Source organism: Wolffia australiana, chromosome 20 (genome assembly GCF_029677425.1).
Source record: "Wolffia australiana isolate 7733 chromosome 20, ASM2967742v1".
Classification (NCBI taxonomy): domain Eukaryota; kingdom Viridiplantae; phylum Streptophyta; class Magnoliopsida; order Alismatales; family Araceae; genus Wolffia; species Wolffia australiana.
The window spans coordinates 2,951,232-2,972,981 of NC_135854.1; the positions used below are offsets into that span (position 1 = coordinate 2,951,232).

General features: G+C 43.0%; 1 protein-coding gene across 1 annotated transcript; it reads right to left on the reverse strand.

The window, feature by feature from the left end:
• Positions 1–262: 262 nt before the first annotated feature.
• COS1 (6,7-dimethyl-8-ribityllumazine synthase / DMRL synthase / lumazine synthase / riboflavin synthase) lies at positions 263–21,534 on the reverse strand. Its single transcript, XM_078591302.1, has 9 exons — positions 21,305–21,534; positions 21,088–21,203; positions 14,285–14,380; positions 5,027–5,122; positions 2,828–2,906; positions 1,089–1,135; positions 770–829; positions 591–677; positions 263–505 (listed from the first exon to the last, which is right to left on the reverse strand). The coding sequence occupies exons 1-8, from the start codon at positions 21,414–21,416 to the stop codon at positions 636–638; spliced, it is 648 nt and encodes a 215-aa protein (XP_078447428.1). The 5' UTR covers positions 21,417–21,534; the 3' UTR covers positions 263–505; positions 591–635.
• Between the last annotated feature and the right edge of the window lie 216 nt (positions 21,535–21,750).

Genomic DNA, 21,750 nt, shown 5'->3' on the forward strand with positions numbered 1-21,750 from the left:
AATTGAGTGTAGAAAAAGTTTATAGGAACCTTGATTCATATTTCTAAAGTGGAAGAAATTTCCTAAGAGGGGGATGAGGAGGTATTTTTTGAAAATGAGCTGACTGAAGATCCAGTGAGGTAGATACGACCATATGAGGGGATTACAAAGGGTTGAGGGAACAAAAGAATAATACTTGACTTCAAGATTAATTTATTATTTTTTACCAACCTACGAAAGAGAGGACCACATATATTTCAAGGAAGTTTTAGTGCATGTGAAATGACCAAAATGCCCCTGATGGGGTTATAAAGATAACCCTTACAGGGTATAGGACCGTATCACGAGTTAACAAATCTCAGTAACATGAGAAAATGTTCAAAATTCAGGAAGGAAATCGAGGTAACAAACTTTGGGGCTTCGTTCTCTGACAACACTGGATTATGAGGCATGAGGAAACTGAAGCACCCTGATGCACGAGACAATAACTCCTTTAATTCCCAGTTTTACTCAGGAGGAATCAGTCCTGCAGGCCACATAAGTTCAATCTGTCACTCTTTCAGGAAGACACAAACTACTAAGCTTTAAGGGGAGTAGAAAAAGTCTGGGACCTTTTATTCCTGACTCCCCAGTAAATCTCTTGAAATGAGACGTTTTTATAACTTCAATTGGTGCTCGAACAAAGATGCCATCTCAATCTGCAAATAATTAACAAAGGCAACATAATGAAGAGCATGCAAAGAGAGTGTGTAGAAAGGAGGGGAATTTTGGAAAAGCCCAAATCCCTTACAGCGGTCAACACAGCTTCAGCCCCTTTATTCCCTACTTTACCCCCAGCACGGTTTAAAGCCTGCACAGTTGTCAAAGAAAAGACCAAATTAATCTCTTCCCGACAGTATCTGAATTTTTTACTAAAGAATGTTTCCCTAAAATATCTAATTTTGTCAAAAGAAAACTTCCGACAACGCAAAATAGTACCATGTGACAGGATGGATAAACAGATCAGCGAGTTTATCGCTGGTGATTAAATCTTTGTCTTACAACTCACTCAAAGTAGTGCAAATTTTGATCCGTTATTCAATAGGTAATTATGCTAATTGGAAATTTACCTGATCCATGTCGTCGCATGTAAGGACACCAAATATGCAAGGAACCCCTGAGGGAACAATGAACGAAAAAGATCAACTTAGAGTAAGAGCCTAAAACAGTACCACTTTGAAGAGAACAGGTATTTTTACCCAAAACAGAAACATGGAAATGCAGGAAAGGTAATGCAATAGAGAATGTTTTGAAGGCCCACCATTAGGGTTCTGCATGGCCAGGGTCAGGTGGTCATGTCAGGTTCAGCTGGTTGACTCGACTAGGGTTTGGGATGAATGACTGTCACCAATATGGGATGGACAGGATTGGACAGAACAGGAAGCCCTTCAGTCATCTATCAAACCATAGGGAATTCGTCACCTTCTGTCTCCATCTTGGGAATGTTCTGTCATGGACCGTCCATTATCCGGCATGTTGGGCAGGATAAATAATAGTCTGAATGGACAGTAACCCTGAATAAACACTTGCGTTGGGCCCCGGGCGAATCCCTCGACCCTTCTCTGCGCCGCTACACCCTCCCTCTCCTCCTATCTGGCCAAGTCCCCAGTAAGCCATCTGCCATAGCCAAGCGCCCATCCTACCTGACCAACTTGCCGACTCCCAGCTCACCCACCAATAGCTACATGTTGTCCCTGCACACCACAGTGTCCTTCCCTCCTGGGGCTGGTATGGGATGGTCAGGATGGTGGGCAATTCGTCCCACACTGGTTCTATTCCCAAACAACCTCTATCCGGGAAGTTTTCTCCTTGGGACCATCCACTGTCCGGCCTCTGGACAGATGACTGAAGATTGTTGGAGACGGAACAGAGTCCAATCTATCCTCTGCCCATGAATTCTAGACCCAGCCCAAAGTTGAGCTGACCTTCAACTCGGCTTTTTGGTCAGATTGTGTGGGCTGACTGATAAGGTCACTACAAGGTACTATCATGAGACCAAGAGGAGTGCATTCATCCCACACCGGCAACTGCAACGTGCAACCTGAAGCAGTACGTGTCATATTCGAATAAAGCTGAGCGGGAGCTGCTCACAATACATAATGGGAGGGGAGATGTAAGGAGGGAAGGTCATTTAGTTCAAGAACAAAGTTGATTAGGGATATTGGAGATACTCCAGCATCGTAAAGAGGGAGGACTGATCTGGCTTGCCCTCAGCAAATCTTTGGGGGAAAGCCGATCCGGTTGACTCTTCCTGCATTTCCTAGTCAGTAAATTGAACTCTTGTGGAGAGTTCAATCTGCATGAATTCTTCCATGTAGCTACCATTCTTGAATCGTTACTATATTTAGACGTTCTGCTGATCCCCTTCTAAACGAATTTTCTAGGAGATTTGGAGTGAGTTCATCGTCGCTTATTGTGAACACGGGATTAATTCAGCAATCCTTAGTTGCGGAGCAACTGAGGGCTGGAGCAGCAAGAAGGACCCTGCTGACCAGAGTAGGGGAGAATCCACCAGATCTACTATTATTCTTCTTCTCTATTCTCTTGTGGAGAGTTCAATTTGCGTGAATTCTTCCATGTAGGTACTATTCTTGAACCATTACTATATTGAGACATTCTGCTGATCCATTTCAAAACGAATTTGAAGAATGAAAAATAAAATCAATTAAATAAAAACCAAAAAAATGACATACAATTTTCGCGTCATCAGTATACAGCAAAATCACACGTTAATCAAACTACTGCTGTATTCTACCATAGAAAAAATCAAAAATGAAAGAGTTGAATTTTGAAATACTAATAATAAAACCTGAATTGAGACTGGCTGATAGAACTCCCGATGCTGCTGAATTCACAACAGCGTCATAATGAGCAGTTTCGCCTTTTATCTAAAGATTTGAGATCCGGAAGACAATTAAAAAAGGTGGTCATTTCATAGAACTGTTCAACATGAAATACTTGTATGCGAAGAATATCATATTCATCACAAATTTATTTTTTAATCAAGCAACAGGTTTCAACCAATTATGCATTTGATACGTTCTTCACAAGATCTTACTGAAGAAGTCAAAAGCGCAAGGTGAGTCAATTACAGACACATGCACCAGAAGAAGGACATGTAGAATCCCTACAAATAAACCAAGAATGGGAAACACGGGATTCATTCAGCATTCCTTAGTTGTGAAGCAACTGAGGGCTGGGCAGCAAGGAGCCTGCTGACCAGACAAGGGGAGAATCCAGCCAGATTCTACAATTATTCTTCTTCTCTATTCTCTTTCAGTGATTGTATTTTGTTGAAGAAACTCTCTTATTCGGATCACTCCAAACTGGTTGATTGCTAGAAGGACCTCGAGAACTTATTAATTTTCAGAAGAAAATCCACCCAAGAATTTCATTTCTAATTGAAATGAAACAGGACTGTTGGAGGTAGAAGTCTGATGCTAGCCAAAGTAAGTTCTCCAATCCACCCCACACAAATGTACCTCACTTTGTGGCTCAAGGAATGCAGCAGACTGACTCCCGACACTTTACCTACTTCGATCTCTGAGCAGACTTCACTCCATTGCCAGACTCGCCCGTGTCTGAAGTCCTTGTCGCAAACAGCCAAGCCCCACCGATACAACTCTGGAATCTAAATGATTCCTCCTCTGGTGGTGCCCAATCTCCCTCCTCTGCCCCTAATACCAGGACACAACATCATTTCCTCTCCCCCCTGCCATAACTGTCTCTGGGCAGTTTTAGCATATGTTTTGCCTACTTGGCCCTTTCATGACATGATCCTCACAAGCACTTTTCCGGTTCAGCCCTCCTCTTACCCCATTTCATCTCGTATACTTTTATGGGAACCGTAACAAATTCTTACACAATAAACATGATATCAGCATGGTTCCCTAAAAAGCATACAACATCACTCAGGAGGAATCTACACATTCGATAGATACGCTTGGTAATTCGGAGGCCCAGAGAATTTTTTATGCCATTTAAAGACTAGGTACTGATTTTCAGACGTAAATTAGGTCATGATGTCATTGGTAATGCACTCCAGTGTTGGCCATTATCACTAATAATCATAGTAAGGAGAAAGCAACAAAGTTGGTGACTGATAGAGAGGGAAAAGGGGAGAGGCAGAAGAATTAATTCTCTCAGTTTCAAATTCGGGGTACATGTCCATCATTCTGGACAGGGTGAGAGAGAGAGAGAGAGATAAGAGACTACATAACATACGCCAATGATATCCATATATCAATAGGCCCATTTCAACAAAAAGATATGACCTGTCTTAAAGGGTAAAAGACAAAGGGTTCTGTATCTCTGATAGCGTCTGCCATACCTTGTATAACTACAACAAGAATGCGATAAAGCCATTGCAAATTTTAAATGGGCTGATGGGCATTTTTACAGATGTCTTCCATTTTCTGTCATTTATCATTTAGTTGTAAGTGAGCCACGTTTTTACAAGTGGCTCAGCTCCGTTCCGTTATGGGAGAACTCCCTTATGGTAGGAACCCCTCATGTTTCTTTTACGATTTTGTCATTTTGTAAGTCATTTATTCTCAAACGTGAGAATAAATGACTTTTAAGTAACTCTAGTGAGTGGTCACTTATTTTCTCACGTGGAGAATAAGTGACTGATTTCTGATTAACTTTTGACCTACCAATGTAAGGAGACCCGGCAATTAAACTGGGCAACCCTAATTCAAAAGTTAAGTTGTTTTTTTTTAAACCCTAGTTCGTTCTTAGCGGCTGACGGTTGCAGGAGAGATTCTTCTCATCACCTGTGTTGGTGATTTTGACACCACCGAATCCATATTCCAGAGCCTCAGGGCCCTCGAAGAATACGACGCGTAGAATATTCTACAAGATGTGTACCATTTGTTAACATTTTCTTTACACTTAGGCATGATATAACCTATCTTCAAGGCAATGAATAAAACTAGACTGATAGACCAATTCAGTTTTATAACGTGAACAGACATAACCAACAGGTCAGCACAAATACAGAGCTCACCACTGCTCCAATGCAAATAATGGCATTATATCTTCCTGAACGACCAAGCTGTTGGGCAACCAAAGGAATTTCAAAGCTTCCAGGTACCCACACAACCTACAAAGAAAAAATTCCGCACATTCATTAGAATCAAGAAAAGAAATAACATTACATCCAACAAATTATGACTAATGCATACTGAATAAGGGAAAAACAAGCACATTCATTAGAATCTCACTGCCATCCTCATTGATAAATCAACATTGGATTTTGTTCTCTAGAGGCAATTTGAAAATCAGCGACAGAGATGTGACAGAGGAGAAATCGGCGATGAATAGGATCGATGACTGCAGGAAGTGGAACTGCATGGGGATCGAGTACTGGGGAGCAAGAGCATCACAACAGCATGTTCGCCGAGAGTATGAGAGTTTGGTAAGTGAGCAGAGAGGAAGAAACCAAGGGTTCAACAATGCGAGGACATCTCGATGGCGTTGGGGTGGAGAGGGCGACGCCAGAAGCATACCAGGGACCCTAGAAGGAGAGGGAGTTGAGATGAGGAGGGAGATGCAACTGTGAGGCCACGACCTAGGCAGTACTTTTGGGTATGAAGCGACAATGGGATGAAGGGAAGGGTGTCATGAGGTTTTCCCCAATCACCCCAAAGCATGCAACAGCTTTCCCGAGACGCGTGGCAGGGAGATGCAAGGGAATCACGCTGGGCAAGGGTCGCCACGGCTCTGGAAACACAACAGAGAGCCCATCGCTGGGGTCCCTTTGCAGGACTCCAACCAATGACTGGACTCGTTGATTGGCCAGCGACAAGGACCAATCTTCCCGCAACACATGATGAAAAGAAGCAAGGCGGTGGCAGTGGGCAAGATGCCACAATGGAGAGATGGTAGCCGAGATGGGACCTCAGACCAAGGAGAGAGTAGATTGATTCGGCTCAGGAGGTGCGACAGAAGGCATGCCGTGAAGTGCCCCCAGAGGATTTCCGACTACCCCAAGGAGATCAGGGAAAAATGTGCAGAGGGAGGGACGAGTCATGCCAAGGAGTGGAGGGAGAAGCAATGAAGCAAAGACGGTGGTTTGCAAGCCGAGTGATGGAGGGAAGGACAGGAGCGTGACAGCCTGAAGCTCCAGAAGCTGTTACCGGAAGACAGGATAACTGTCAGCCAGACGATAGAGAAGAAGGCTGGGTGAGGGTTGGTCTGTGATGCCAGAGATCCTCCATCGGACCCGCTGCACACAAACAGGGAGACAAGGGAGATCCTTCTCTGGTTCCTCTTCCATTGTTTAAAACGTGGACACCTGACAAAAGACTGCAGAGGCCAGGTCATCTGTCACAGGTGTAAGGGACAGGCCATCACCATGTGGACTGCCCAAGAGGAACCAGAGAAGCTGCTGGACTGACAGCCCCCAAACTGGAGGAAGGCACAGCCAAGCTGAGAGGAGAGAAGGTGACACTCGTTGTAGAAGCAACGGAGGAAGGAAGCCCAGCGGACCCGGAAATGATGCACTGTATGGGAGACCCAATGGTAGAAACGGAAACGGAACTCAACGGATGCAATAGAGCTACAAGCCAACACATGCGACATAACAAAAAGTAAGCCAACTGTGGGGAAGAGCTGGTATACAAAAGAAAGAAACTGGGCGCAATGCACGAGTGGGGATTAATCGCGTGGGTGAAAGCAAGGAAATGTGGACGTCTGAAGTTAGTGGATGAGAGCAAGACAAAAGGCAGCATCAAGCCAGCTTCCAGACAGACAGGGGCAACCAACTCCCGGGGAATGTGCACGATGACTCCCAACAAACCGAGGTTAGATCAGTGACGGAGATGCTTGCTGGTAGAATCCAAGTGTTGCAGAACCATCTGAGGGGATTCCAGAAGCACATACACCCAGTCAGGAGCTAGACAAGAAATGAGGCCCGGCAAAGGATCAAACAATAGGACGATGTGGAAAATGTCAGTAATTTGGACGAGGACGAAGAAAGAAGGAAATGGAGGGGTATGATCGTAGTGGAAGACAAGAAACTTGAGATGAAGTGGAGACAGTGATCGAGACAACTATGGCTGCAGGCAGGAGATGCGACCACACAATTCTTCCATCTTGCAGCAAATGGCAGGGACGGACAAATCAGACTGGGAGATTGAAGGTGGAGGGACAGGAGCACACTGGAGCACATATGGTGGGTAGTGCAATTGCAGAGCACTTCTGAGTTTTTATAAGGGGAAGTGCAACAGGAGGAAATGGGGTGGCAGAGGGGCACGTCCCAGAACAAAGGACAGAGCTCGTTAGCCCTTTTTCTGAAGAGGTCAAGAGAAAGATCAAAGGCCTCAATGCCGAAGGTAAGCCTGGACCAGACGGCCTGCCAGTATTCATTTATAAAGAGTTTAGGAAGCTAGTTGGGTCAGACGTGATAAACATGATGGACGAATTTCGCCAAGGGACGAGGAGTATCGACATGATAAACATGATGAAATAATAGAGCATACCTTTTCCTTTTCCCAAAGCAATGTGGAGCTGAATGAATTAAGCATTTCAGACCAATCTCACTGTCCAACTCTATTTTCCTGATTACTGCAAAGGTACTAGCGAACAGGTTGAGGGAGGTAAGCAGGGAGCTAATAGGACCTGCTCAATCAGCATTTACACCAGGCCGTCTACTTTTCGATAGCACAGTGGCGACGGGTGAGATTTTAGCTTCATGGAAAAGGAAATGGATCAAGGGTTTCATGTGGAAGGTGGACTTTGCCACGGCACACAACACACTAGACTGGGATTTCCTGTGGGCATCAATGAAGAGAAGAGGCTTCCAAATGGGAATGGATCACATGGGTAAAGAGATGCATTACCTCACACTCATTCTCAATGCAGATGAACGGAAGACCGGAAGTCAGACGTATACAACCGCAAAGGGGTGTGGCTAGGATGCCCTCTGGCCACACTATTATTTGGCCATGCGTTGGATGTGCTTGCCACATATACCAAGCTCGCATGTTCTCACAATCTCTTGGAGGTAGCCAGACAACAAGTTTTTTTGAGGGTATCCCATTATTGCAATACGCGGACAGCACCACCTTTTTATTAAGGGCTCAATAGAGAAGGCGAGAAACTTGTCCACCTTACTCAATTTATTTGCAGAACAATGATTGGAAGGCTAAGTCAGCATTTGTAAGTAGCGAAATGTCTCAAGAAGAAGAGTCACAATGCTCAGAGGCTTTGCGAACACTGATTGGAAGGCTACCGATAAGCCACTTTGGCCTGCCATTGACAAGGGGGAGGATTATAATGCATACTGGCAGCAGGTGATCGAAAAGTCGAAAGACAGTTGGAAGGCTGGCAAGCCAAGGCACTATCGAGAGGAGGATGCTTGGTGATACTGCGGTCAGTATTGTCATCAATCCCAATTTTTCACCTCTCCCTATTCGAGATGATAGCAACTTTTCACCACCCCGCCCTAACAAGAAGATTTCTTTTTGAACAATAACAAGAAGATTTTTAAGGAAAGGCTCAGGGATCAAACAAGGTCACAGACCTTACTAACAAAAAAAACATATGAAGGAAAGAGCAGAGCGCCGGCTGACACCCTCCCTCAAGCTGGGAAATAATATTCTTCATGCCTAGCTCACTCATTAATCTTTGAAATGTACTCCCTGGTAGGCCTTTCGTGAGAATATCTGCTGCTTGATCACCTGACTGGACATACTTCATCTGGATTATGCCTTCATCTATTTTCTCCTGGATAAAGTCTCTATCAATTTCCACATGCTTTGTAAGATCATGCAGAACTGGATTATGTGCAATGTCAATGGCCTGACTTGCTTTCACAATACAGTATGACTGGATCGTCTTGAGGAACTCTCAAGTCTTCAAGTATTCCTCTCATCCATAGTGCTTCACATATCCCCTTAGCCAATGCTCTGAACTCGGCTTCCGAGCTAGACCTTGACACTACATCTTGTTTCTGCTTCTCCATGTAACGAGACTTCCTCCAATAAAGGAACAATATCCTGATGTTGATCTTCTGTCTGTAATTGACCCTCCATGGTCTGCATCCGTGTGCACTTCTAGGGAAGTATTTTCGTCTCTTCTGTAGAGTAGGCCTTGTCCAGCTTTCCCCTTCAAATACGCCAGAATTCTGTGTGCTGCGTCCATATGAGGTTCCTTTGGGTTGTGCACGAACTAACTTGGTGTTCCCACTGCAAATGCTATATCTGGCCTTGCGTGACTTAGGTATACCAGCTTACAAACCAACTGTTGATACTGATCTTTGTTGACTGGAACCTCATCTTCACACACGCCTAGCTTACCATTAGGATCAATTGGTACAGTTGACGACTTGTATTCTGTCATCTTTGTGTCCAGTAGACTGGTGTATACTTACTCTGTGAAATGAAAATCCCTTCTTCAGAATAGGCAATTTCGGTTCCCAGGAAGTAAAGAAGGAAACCCAGTGATTTAATGTCAAATAATTTACCCAACTGGCTGCTCAGATGTTGGACTTCTCTGTCATCATCAACATACAATAAGAGGATCACAACTCTCCCTGAGATGGAATGTTTGATGAACAAGATATAATCCCAATACTTCCATATAGAGCCTTTTTTAGTTGACATACTTTGTTTCCCCATTGTTCAACACTATATCCAGGAGGTAATTCCATAAATACTCTCCTCCAAGTCACCATGTAGAACCGCATTCTTCTCGTCAAACTGATGCATCTGCCATCCCAATTTTGCGGCTTCTGCTATCAGTATTCAGTTTGGCAACTGGGACAAAAGTCTCCTTGTAATTGATTCCGTAGGATTGGGTATACTCTTTGGCAACAAGTCTAGCTTTATAGCGCCGAATTGAGCAATCTAAGTTGTATTTTATAGTATATATCCTCCTACAGCCGATTATTTTCCGATCTCCTATGCTGATACCCACCTAAGGCTTCCATTTCTGTCTCCATCGCCTCCCTCCATCTTGGTATTTTCATTGCCTCCTCATATTTTGGTATAACTTCACTGTCTATTTTGGTGAGAAGTGCACTATAGCTTGGAGATATTATTGCATAACTAACAACATGTGATAGGGGGTTCCTTTCCTGTTGTGTACAAGTCCTCTTCCCCTTTCTTAAAGGGTACCTTCTATGTGATAGGGTCTTTATCATGTAGTCCAGCTGGTCTTTCTTCATTAGTGACAGAGGTTTCTGCTTCATCTTCATCTTCTGGTCTGGGAAATTTTGTAGTTGGTCTTGCATCATCTGTGGGAATTTCTGCATTACCGTCTTCCCCCAGGACATGACTGGGTGTTTTTCTTGGGGCTTGAACTTCATCTTGCCATTGGCTTCTCACAACCAATTTTGGTGGTGTGCAGCTATTGTCCTCTTCACCATTCTTCATCGTAGTAGAATCTGAAATGCCTTGTCTGAATCTCATCTTTTCCCCGTTGTTGTCACCTAATGAGCTGTAATACATTTTATCTTCATTGAAAGTCACATCTGCCGGTAGGAAAACTTCTTCATGGTTAGACTGTAGCATTTATAGCCCTTCTGTGTAGAGGAGTAAACCAGAAATAGGCACTTGATTGCTTTTGGAGTGAGTTTATTGGCGGGATTGTGAACGTGCACAAACCCTGTACATCTAAAAACCTTCAGTGGAATGGGAGAGTACATCTTGATTTCTAGGAAGTGCTTTGATATTCTAGCTTCTTTGATGGAAGTCGGTTGATCTAATACAAGCTGTCAGTAGTGCATCTGCCCAGAACTGATTAGGGTCCTGGCCCTGGAAAAATAATATCCTGGTAGTAGCAATCACAAGGACTAGGAACCATCTCTTCCCTGTAGTGGATGGGGTTCTGCAAGGTCCCCAAATATCACTATGTATCAAGTCAAGTGGATGATTTTGTCTCCCACTAATGCCAGAAAATGAAGCTCGTGTGTGTTTTCCAAACTAACACGCATCACAAAATAAATTTGATACACCACTGTTTTTAACATAAACTGGGAATTGTCTCCCCAAAACATCAAATGATGGATGTCCAGTTCTGGAATGCAAAATCTTGATCTTGTTCAGCTTCTCAGGTTCCTCTTCAACATCACCCCCTAGAGTAGACTCCTGGTTTCCCACCATCAGAGCATCTCCATGATCATCTTCTACTTTAATGAGTATGTTCTTCATTTTTAATAGATCCCAACCTTCGGTTGAGTACTTTGTCAAATAAAAAACACTCATTAGAGTTCAACATCTTTCAAAACAAAAAATCTTTCACCCATCGATGTGGAGAGATAACTTGAGCTCTCAATCCCCGTACATGTAGTACTTCCTTGAGACTCCTGAAGTGATTAATGAAGACTGTGCCAATCCCGGTTACGGGAAGTATTTCTCCTCCAGCAATAATCACCTTTCTCGGGATGTGACACAAAGAATAAGTGGTGAACATAAGTCGATTTGGGTCACATGATCCGCTGCCTCAGAGTCGACTACCCAGTCTAGCTTCAATGGGGATAAGTCGAAAACAGTTGAAATTAGATAATCACCTGATTGCACCATGGAGGCGGAGCCAAGCATACTCTTGAGCTGTTCAACTTCTTCCTGCACGGCGGTTAATTCTCCCCCTAGTGGCTCGGTTGCACTTATATTCTTCTTGGTGTGCTTCTTCAAAATCATCCATGGTACCTTCCTGGGAAGTTGTATTATGCACCTGACCTAGACAAGCTGGTCTCCCATGAAGTTTCCAGTATTGATGAATGTTATGGTTGTGCTTCTTACAATATTTGCAGAATAAACTATCCTTTGACTGTGTCTTCTGATTGTTCTGATTATTCTAGGTTGCCTGAGATTTTTGTGACACTGCTTTGGACATAAGACTGGTGCCACTATCACCAGCAAGTGGCTCTGAAGCTACTCCGAACCTCTCTTCTTCTTCCCAAATAAGTTGAATTGCTTCCTACAGGTCTGGGACTTTTTCTCAGTTCAGAATCTGGCTCCTCACTGCCTCATAATGGCTGTTCGGACCAATAAGAAATTTGCACCACCTATCCTTTAATACATAGGCCCACTCCTCAGAGTTTGGGTTTCTTACAGGTCAATAGTGGTCTATCTCTCTCCATATAGACTGCAATTCGTTTACATAGGATGTCACATTTCTCTCACCTTGAACCAGATTAGCTGCCCAGGTCCCCAAGTGATATATCCTCCAGTCCCTGCCTTTGGAGCTTCCTTTATGTGTGTGATCCCATATAGCCTTCGCTGTCTTCAACAGACAGAAACTCTTAAACTCCTCTCCAGCCATACTCCGTAGGAGCCATGCACAGATCAGAGCATCTTCTTGTTTCCAGACATTGTATCCCGGCTCTGTATGAATCCTAGAGACAAATAGCTGTTCGGAGAGATTCATACCTTCTAAGATAAGCTCAATACACTGTCCCCAATGCAAGGTATTGAGCCCATCATATCGCAGCTGTTCTGGCACCCGGGGAAAAAGATCTGAGTTGACTGGTCATATTCTTGAGTAGGGTACAGATTTCTTCTGCTTCCCTGTGTTGTTCCAGTGCTGCTTCGATCTTCATGGTCGACCATATGTTAAAACAAGTTGGTCCTGCGTTCTTCTCCTTTGACTAACCTACTCTGCTTTGGTACAGACAGAGTGGAAGGAAACAAGAACCATGCTTAGGGTTCAATGGTAGATTGACTGCGTGGAGCTGCTAACGTCACTCCGCTCGGTGCTCTGATACCATGTCAGCTTCCCAGCTGATCTATGAGGAGAATGGCTCTTCCCATTGTTGTTTTCTCCACCAGTCCCAACCCTCGCCGCCAAGAGAGAGAGGACCACTCCAAAATATGACTTATTTCATAAAAAAGGAGTCAACCAGTACTTCAACTGGATTACATCTGTCGGGTCTATCCAGACCCAATATGGTGGATCCGACCTCATAAGGGTACTTGCGCAAAATAATGAAATACAGGGTTTACTAACAAAAAACATATAAATGAAAAAGACGGGCGCCTGCTGACAGTGGTTTCTCGTACTAACTGACTGTTGCACTAGACTTCATTTTTTACCACCTCAAGCAGAAATACGTGATAACAAACTTGTTCGAACTCTTCTGCTTCATGATACAGGCACATTTAGCTGCCTGTTTAAGTGATTCCAAAATGAGAATACAAGAGAGTATGTCAATGATCCATTTCAAGTCTATAAGGATTGTTGGACTCCTCATGGAGCTTCATGTATTAATATTCCATGACAGAATAGATCAGCTGAAAGAAAATTTGGGCATTTAGATAGAGATCTGTTAGTGTCCTGATAAGGACTCATCACAGACGACCTGGTCAACCAAGCTCACTCAACAACTGAGTTTTAGGAGAGCAAATAACCAATTCTCGAAAATCTTGGGGTTATAAATACCCATTTGTAAGGTCATCAGAAACAACTTTTGATGAATGATCACCTTGTGGTTTATTCGCATGAGTAGCTGCATCCGGCTGTTGTGAGGGCAAAAACTCCCGATTCGGAAGTTCTTGAGGATTTGTTGCCCTACTGCTCTCTCTCTTCTTTTCTCTTACCTCTTCCATCTCTTCAATTCTCCTCTTTCTTCCTCATCTCATTTCTGGACTTCTATAGATATCCATGGGAATCATAATGTTACGAACCTGGAACTAGGCTCGTATCGGAAGGTGGGTAGAGGACGAGGCGAGATAGAAGTTCTCAGGGTAGAGAGGAGAAACGGGAATGATCTGAGGAAGGGTCAAACGGATGGGGCAGGGATCGACCGGGGACGAGCCGCCTGAAGACGCGGTGACGAAGAGACAATCACAAGGGACAGGGACCATAGAGGGAGAGAGGGAGACCAGACCTAGATGTGGAGAGGGGAGACAAAAACACTTCTTTCTTCTTCTTCTTCTTGGCTTCCCTCCTAAAAGGAGGGCGTCCGTATTTAAAGGAAATACAATGATAGCTAAATGATTGAAATGCCCCTGTGGGCTGACATGACCAAACTACCCACTAGGATCCTATCACATAACCAGATCATGAGTTATCTTTTTACACCAACCAGAATTTCTATTCGCTAATAATAGTGGCCACTTCCCCAAATTATTCATCTGACTGCATATTTCAAATAAAACTAGTGCAGCAAAGAGAACGGAAGATAGAAATGCTATGCTATTTTATAAAAAGCAATTCGCTCAATCAAATGTTGGGATCGCTCAATCAAGATCACAATCAAAAAGAAAAATAAAAGATTAACTTCACCAAAAGAGAGCAAAAGTCAGATTTTTGAATTTACATCAATGTCTTCCTCATTTACTGAATAGCGTGAAAAGACCTCTAGGGCTCCATCCAGGAGCAACCTTGTGACGAGCTCATTAAACCGTGCCACGACCTACAGGAAAGGAAAATTACGATACGAAAGATGTAACCAGAACAAATACAACTAAGAAAAACTCCAGGAAAAAGCTATTCATCGGAACGGAAGCTAGACTAAACCCTCTCAAAAAAATGAGTTTTAAGTCAACCTATATTACAACTTTAAATTTTTCTCTCTGAAAACATTTTACTCCAAATTGAATGGCCTCAGTCATGGAGACATTAGTGATTTCCATTTTGTTACACTTGTGATGAATCTTTGGCTGTAGTTCCGGGATCGGGAAGTTCAGAAGACCCTGCCTCCAAGCAGATTGCAAGTGCGAACTTCAAGATTTACGCTTCCAACATCACGAATCCAGAATCCAGAGGGAGATCCAAAGCAATTTCCAACTTTCCAGATTGATACGACTCTCCCACTATCCAGCCCGATCGTGTAACTAACTTTTGAAGATGCCTCCTTCCCCTCTTTGGCGCTTTATTTATAGCCTTTGTATGGGACTACTTCTTACTGAGTCGACCTGAGGCGCTTTGACCTCTGATACGTACGCGGTAGAGTCCTATCAATACTCCCTCCCTGGAGATCCAAATTGTCCTCAATTTGGAAAGTTGGAAATTGCTTTGTAATCACGTCAGCATCTTTCCATGTTGCTTCAAAATTTGGTAGGTTTTTCCACTTGATAAGAAGTTGCATCCCTGTCCTGGTAAAACGCCTCTTAAGCACCGATTCTGGATATACCTGCCATTCCCATTCATCAGAAATGTTAGTAGGGACTGGTAAAATATTAACATTATCACCCACTACTTTTCGTAAGTTTGAGATATGGAAAACCAGGTGGATAGAGGCAGTTTCTGGAAGGTCCAGTTTATAAGCTACTGGTCCGATTCTTTTAATAATCGTATAAGGACCAAAGTATTTTGGCGCAAGTTTTTCCGACTTGCGCTTTGCCAAGAACTTCATTCTATAAGGACGAATTTTTAAGTATACATTATCTCCCTCTTGAAGTTCCAAATCTCGCCTATGCTGATCAACTTTCCCTTTCATGATTATCTGTGCCTTGGAGAGATGGTTTTGTAATGAGTAATGAGTCCAACGAGTCTAGTGGACATGGTGGTGAACCGTAGCGAATAATTGGTGGAGGATCTCTTCCATAGACGGCTTTGAATGGGGTCATCTTGATGGATGTGTGAAAAGAACTGTTATAATTATATTCTGCCCATGGTAACCAGCGTGCCCATTTCTTTGGATTTTCAGAAACAAAGCAGCGTAGATAACATTCCAAGCTTCGGTTCATAACTTTGGTTTGTCCATCCGTTTCAGGATGGTAAGAGGAACTGAGTTTCAATGATGTGCCGTGAAGTTTGTGTAATTCTTTCCAAAGTTGACTAGTGAAAGTACTGCCTCTGTCTGAAATAATAGAACGTGGAATACCGTGTAATCTGATAATTTCTTTGATAAAAATGCCTGCAATATCGAATGCAGTGAAAGGGTGTTTGACTCCAATATAGTGGCAGTATTTGCTCAATCTGCAAACTACCACTAGTATTGAATTGTACCCATCCGATTTTGGCAAACCTTCAACGAAATCCATGGATATATCTTCCCATATTTGATTTGGTATAGGAAGGGGTTGTAATAATCCAGCAGGGGACAGTGTGGATGACTTGTGTCGTTGACATATTTTTCAAGCGGCAACATATTTCTTGATCTTCTTTTCCATACCTTGCCAATGTAGATGTTGAGAAATACGTTTTTGTGTTTTAAGTACTCCCCCGTGTCCTCCAATCTTGGCATCATGAAACTCTTGTAAAATTAGCAGAATAAGAGATGAATCTGAAGGTAATACTATTTTACCCGTATATAAAAGCACGTTGCCCTATAATGAGTAATGTGGTGTTGTGGAGGATTGGGTAAGTAACGCTTGCTTGATCTTAGATAGTCTTGGGTCTTGGTCAATCTCTTTTTCCAACACAACTTTGTCTAACCAGTGTGTCAGTGAAATGCTGTTGCACTGTACTTGCTCATCCACTTTAGATCTGGATAATGAATCTGCCACTGTGTTGTGTCTTCCTGCTTTGAATCAAATTTCAAAGTTGAATCCCAATAATTTGGATACCCATTTGTGGTAATGCTAGGGAACTTCTTTCTGGTCATTCAAAAATTTCAGACTAAACTGGTCCGTATGAATGAAAAATTTTTGGAACAATAAGTAGTGCTTCCACTTATGGACTGATAGTACCACGGCCATTAACTCTCATTCATATGTTGATTTTAGCTTGGAATGATTACTGAGTACCTTCCTGAAATACGATATTGGATGTTTATCTTGAATTAGTACTGCTCCCAGACCAAACCCAGAGGCATCAGTTTCAACAATGAAAGGCTTTGAGTAGTCGGGTAGTTTCAGTATTGGAGCGGTAACGAGTGCTGTCTTTAACTCTGAAAAGGCTCGATCAGCTTCTGTGGTCCAAACAAAAGAATTTTTCTTCAGTAGTGATGTCAAAGGGTGAGATTTTGAGGCATAATGGGCAATAAAGCGTCGGTAATAGTTGGTTAAAACCAGAAATGATCGGAGTTGTTTCAAGTATTTTAGGGATGGTCATGCAGCAATGGTGGAAATTTTGCTAGGATCAGTTGCCAACCCCAGATTTGAAATCCTGTGACCCAGAAATTTAATACAATTTTGTGCAAATAGGCATTTTTATGGGTTTACTTGTACATTGTTGTCTTGCAAAATTTGGAAAACCTTATGTAAATGGTCTTCGTGCTCCTCTGCAGTTTTGCTGTACACCAGGATGTCATCGAAAAATACCAATACAAACTTCCTAAGTTGCTTCCAGAAAACAGAATTCATAACGGCCTGTGTTACAACCCGGTGTAGAAAAGAAATATCGGAATAACTTGAAACACCAAATTCGAAGGTGGATGGGTTGAAACACAAACAGTTCTCACTACAACATTGAGGAAAATAAGACAAAAGGGGATAACCACGATCGCACCGAATCGGGGATCGTTTTCTTGAAGGAGAGGGAGGATCTCCCAAGCAAACCGTGGAGTGCCTCAACGTCCACCAAGGAAAAGACTCTTCATGTCCCCTCCCGCCTCCTTCTCTTCTACTTATGAATCAAACTTGTGCCTCTTCGTCTTCCCTCCGTTGCTCTGCACGTGCGAGGCGGAGGCGTTTCTTCCTTAGCACGTAGGTGCGGGAGAGAGTTGTATCAGCCTGGAAGGTTGCGGGGGCATTGCTTAGCCCAAATGGCAGCACCAGAAATTCAAAGTGTCCTTGATGTGTCTTAAATGCAGTTTTATGAATGTCAAGGTCATGCATTCTGATCTGATAATACCCGGATTTGAGGTCTAACTTAGTGAACAATGTTGCCCCATGCAACTCTTCAAATAATTCATCAACTACCGGAATAGGATATCTGTTCGGGATAGTGACCTTGTTTAGGGCTCTGTAATCAATGTAGATTCGCCACCCCCCATCTTTTTTTCTGACTAAGAGAGCAGGACTGGAATATGGACTTTTAGAAGGTCGGATAATGTGGGTAGAGATCATATCCTGAGTGAGGCTTTCTAGCTCATTTTTGTGGAGATATGAATATCGATATGGCCTCAGATTAATAGGTGGTATTCCAGGCTTCAGGTGTATTTTATGATCTATATCTCTCTTCGGTGGTAATTGGAAAACAGATTCAAACACAGAAGGATAACGAATACTGAAAGCATCAATATATGAAGATTTAAGAATAGTGAATACTGTGGGCTGCTTCGGATCGCAAGCAGCATAACGTGCTCGGAATTGCCTCTTGCTGTTGATAATATCCTGCACACTTGGAAGGAGTGGAGTGGAGACCGATAAGAAGTATGGATCCGTCTGGAGTTTGTGAACTACTCCTTGCCATAGAATTTTCAGAGTTCTCAGATTGTAATTACTTAGAAACCATTCAAGTGTTCGAAGCCATTGTGCCCCTAATACCACATCGATTGCTCCCATTGGTAAAGGTAAAAATCTTGAATAATGTCTATACCCTGCTGTTAGATCATCACGCCCCAGTTAGGGCTAATTTTACTAACTTATGGGCCTGAGGCCATGTACGTGTAATAGACTAATCCTAGGGATCTAATGGAAAAACTTACCTAAAATGGATTTAAATAAAGGCCCAATAAGGGCCCATTAACGGCCCACTAAGGACCCATTAAGGGCCCAATAGTGAGGGGCCTATTTAGGGAATATATTAGGCTCATTAAGGACCTAATATATGCTGGGCCTGATTTATATCAGGCCCAGCCTCCGACAGCTATAAATATAGCTGTTGGAAGTCCTTTTTTGAAAAAGGAATCTTTTCTGCAGCTTTTTCCAAGGGTCAGTTTTTGACCGTTGGACAAAAGCATTAACCTCTCTCTCTCTCTCTGTGAAAATTTGTATAAAAGGGGCATCTGTTCAGTAATAAAAGTTAGTTCATTTTTGCCCCAATTTTTCTGTCTCTTCTCCACATTCTCAGAAATTCTCTCTGCAGTCCACTATCTCATCTTTTCCTTCAATTTATTACACCTGCATATAAATGGGCACGTCCAGACATATTCCCAAGGATGTTTGCATGGTCCCATTAGCCAGTAGTACATCAAATCATGCACCTGCAACAATTTGGAGAGATGCTTCGGATATAATCTCAGGTGTAATGAAGTGTGAGGCTCCACTATTGACGAGTATTCTTACTGGATGCCCTGCTATATGTCCCCACAGTTTGATAGTGTTGTTGGGAGACGGTCCTTGGGAGATAAACGCAGATAATTGAGCCGAGAAAGCTGATTTATCAGTAACTGGAGAGTCATCAGTCTGCATGGGTACAACTTCATCTTCTGACTCTTCGGCCAGCTCAGACCTGTCCACTACCATAATAAGGTTCTAAATTTTTTTTGCATCGGTGTCCAGGCAAGAATTTTTCATTACAATGAAAACAAAGCCCTTTTTCCTTTCTCTGTTGAAACTCGGGTACGGTGAGTAGAAGATTTCTTTTTCTTTGTGGTCGTACATGGTTGTGCCGAGTATGCGTTGACTGGTTGCTTGGTGCTGGTACTGTAGGGTAATTTTGCTTAGAATGTGTGTACACCCTTTGAATATTTGGCTGATAATTTGGAAGCTCCTGTCATTGACTTGAATTGTGGCTGATAATCTGGAGTATTGTGCTGGTTGATGATAAGTAGGAGAGTTTTGCCAAGCCGTGTAAAGAACTCCCAAGTCTATTTCAACTTGGACTGAAATATCCGTCATCTCCTGCAAACCGAACGGCCCGCATTTTCGCTCTTCCGTACGAATTTCCGGCTTTAACCCATGTAGATAGGCATATTCTTTGGTTTCGGCTGCCACTTTGGGAAGCTGGGACAAAATTCGTTCAAACTCATCCCTATAATCAATAACCGATCCATTTTTTCCCACATCAAATAATTCCATGTAAAGTTTGTTAAAGGAAATGCCGTATCTATTTGCAAACAGAATCTTGAAATGCTCCCAATCACGAAACCCTACTTCTTTTTCTGTATAAACAAACCAATTCTGAGCTACATTATCTAGATGCAATGAAACAAGATGCAGCTTATCCTTGTCATCCATCGGATGCAAGTAAAAGAAGCGATCCACACATGCGACCCAGCCTTCTGCATTTTCACCTTGTAAAAAAGGCAAATCTCCACGTTTAAACTGAAAATTCTGGTCTGACCTGGAATTGGTGGGTGGCAGATCTGGTTGAACGTGATGATAACAATTTCCCCTTTCGCCATTAGGTGTCATCTGTTTGAATTCTTCCAGGCGCAAATTGATGGAAGCGATTTGCTTCATCACATGCTCCAACACGTTGGTGGTGCGACGTTGAAATTCCAACGTTCCTTGATCGGCCCTGGGATCTTGCTCCATCGAGAAGGTGAATCAAGATCGAGAAGATCTGCTCTGATACCAGTGATATACTTCCGGGATCGGGAAGTTCAGAAGACCCTGCCTCCAAGCAGATCACAAGTGCAAACTTCAAGATTTACGCTTCCAACATCACGAATCCAGAATTCAAGAGGGGTGGAAGAGTAGAAACGTTCACGGAAGAACAATGTAGAACAGAACAGAAAAGAAAATAGGGGAATCGACGACGATTCTCCCTCCCTCTGGATCCGGGACTCTCACACTCTCCAGCCCGATTGTGTAACTAACTTTTCAAGATGCCTCCTTCCTCTCTTTGGCGCTTTATTTATAGCCTTTGTATGGGACTACTTCTTACTGAGTTGACCTTGGCGCTTTGACCTCTGATACGTACGCGGTAGAGTCGTATCAGTTACACTCGTGATGAATCTTCGGCTGTAGTTCACAGGATCATCAGCCCTCTGGGGGAAAACCCATGTCATGACAAGGACTAGATTTTGATCTGATAGAAGGTATTCATTCCGTTCTTTCGAAAATTCCAGAGAAACTCCCAAATCTATGTGATTTCAGCACGTCAAGTGAGATTCTTATTTTTTACTATCATTTCAGTATGGCGCAAAGACACTCCCACAATTTAAGTCCCCTCTGACCCATCCCAACGGGAAAGGATTTTTCAGAGCAATGAAAAATCATAAGCGCAGAGAAATGAGGATTCCGCGAAAACCCACGGCAGATATCACGGTTAGAAAGCAATCCCGCGTGTAAAGAAGCGATTATTCAGGAATTGAGGATGATCACCGGTAATCCAGCAACTCACCACGGCAAACCGCAATCCCTGAGACTTCGTCAGAGAACCGACCAAATGCTTCCTCGCTGCACAGACCACAGATCTTGTCCCCCTAGAATTCGAGCAAGCAATACCCGAGGAAAAAACTACAATCGCCGAGAACAAAACCGTCACAGGATGAAAATGCGATACAGATATCAAACGAAAAAACACATCCCAAAGAAGAAAACGCAAGAATCAAACGCACCGGGAACTGAAGTAGAGAAGGTGGCGCTAGGCCTGAGAGCTGACAAACGGCAACGGGACGAAGATCCGAGACGCGCGTTCTGGACAGGAGCGATTGCCGTAAGCGACGCCATTGTAATCTCCTGTTCTTCCGCAGGAATTCTCAAGATCGAACTGCAGTTCTCGAACAATCTCGATTTCTTCTGGCGAGGTCTGACAGAACCCAATCCCTCTCTACTCCGCCACCTTCACTTGCTGAATTTAAGCGTTTAAGTCGTCATATATATATTTATATTTTTTTATTTATATATATACTTAACCAATACAAAGAGCACACAGAAAAATGCTACACAGAAATATATATACATATATATTGATATATATACTTGACTAATACGAAGAGCACATAGAAGAATGCTGCATCAAAATCCTAATGGGATAATTAGACCAAAAAAATGGGGGAAAAAT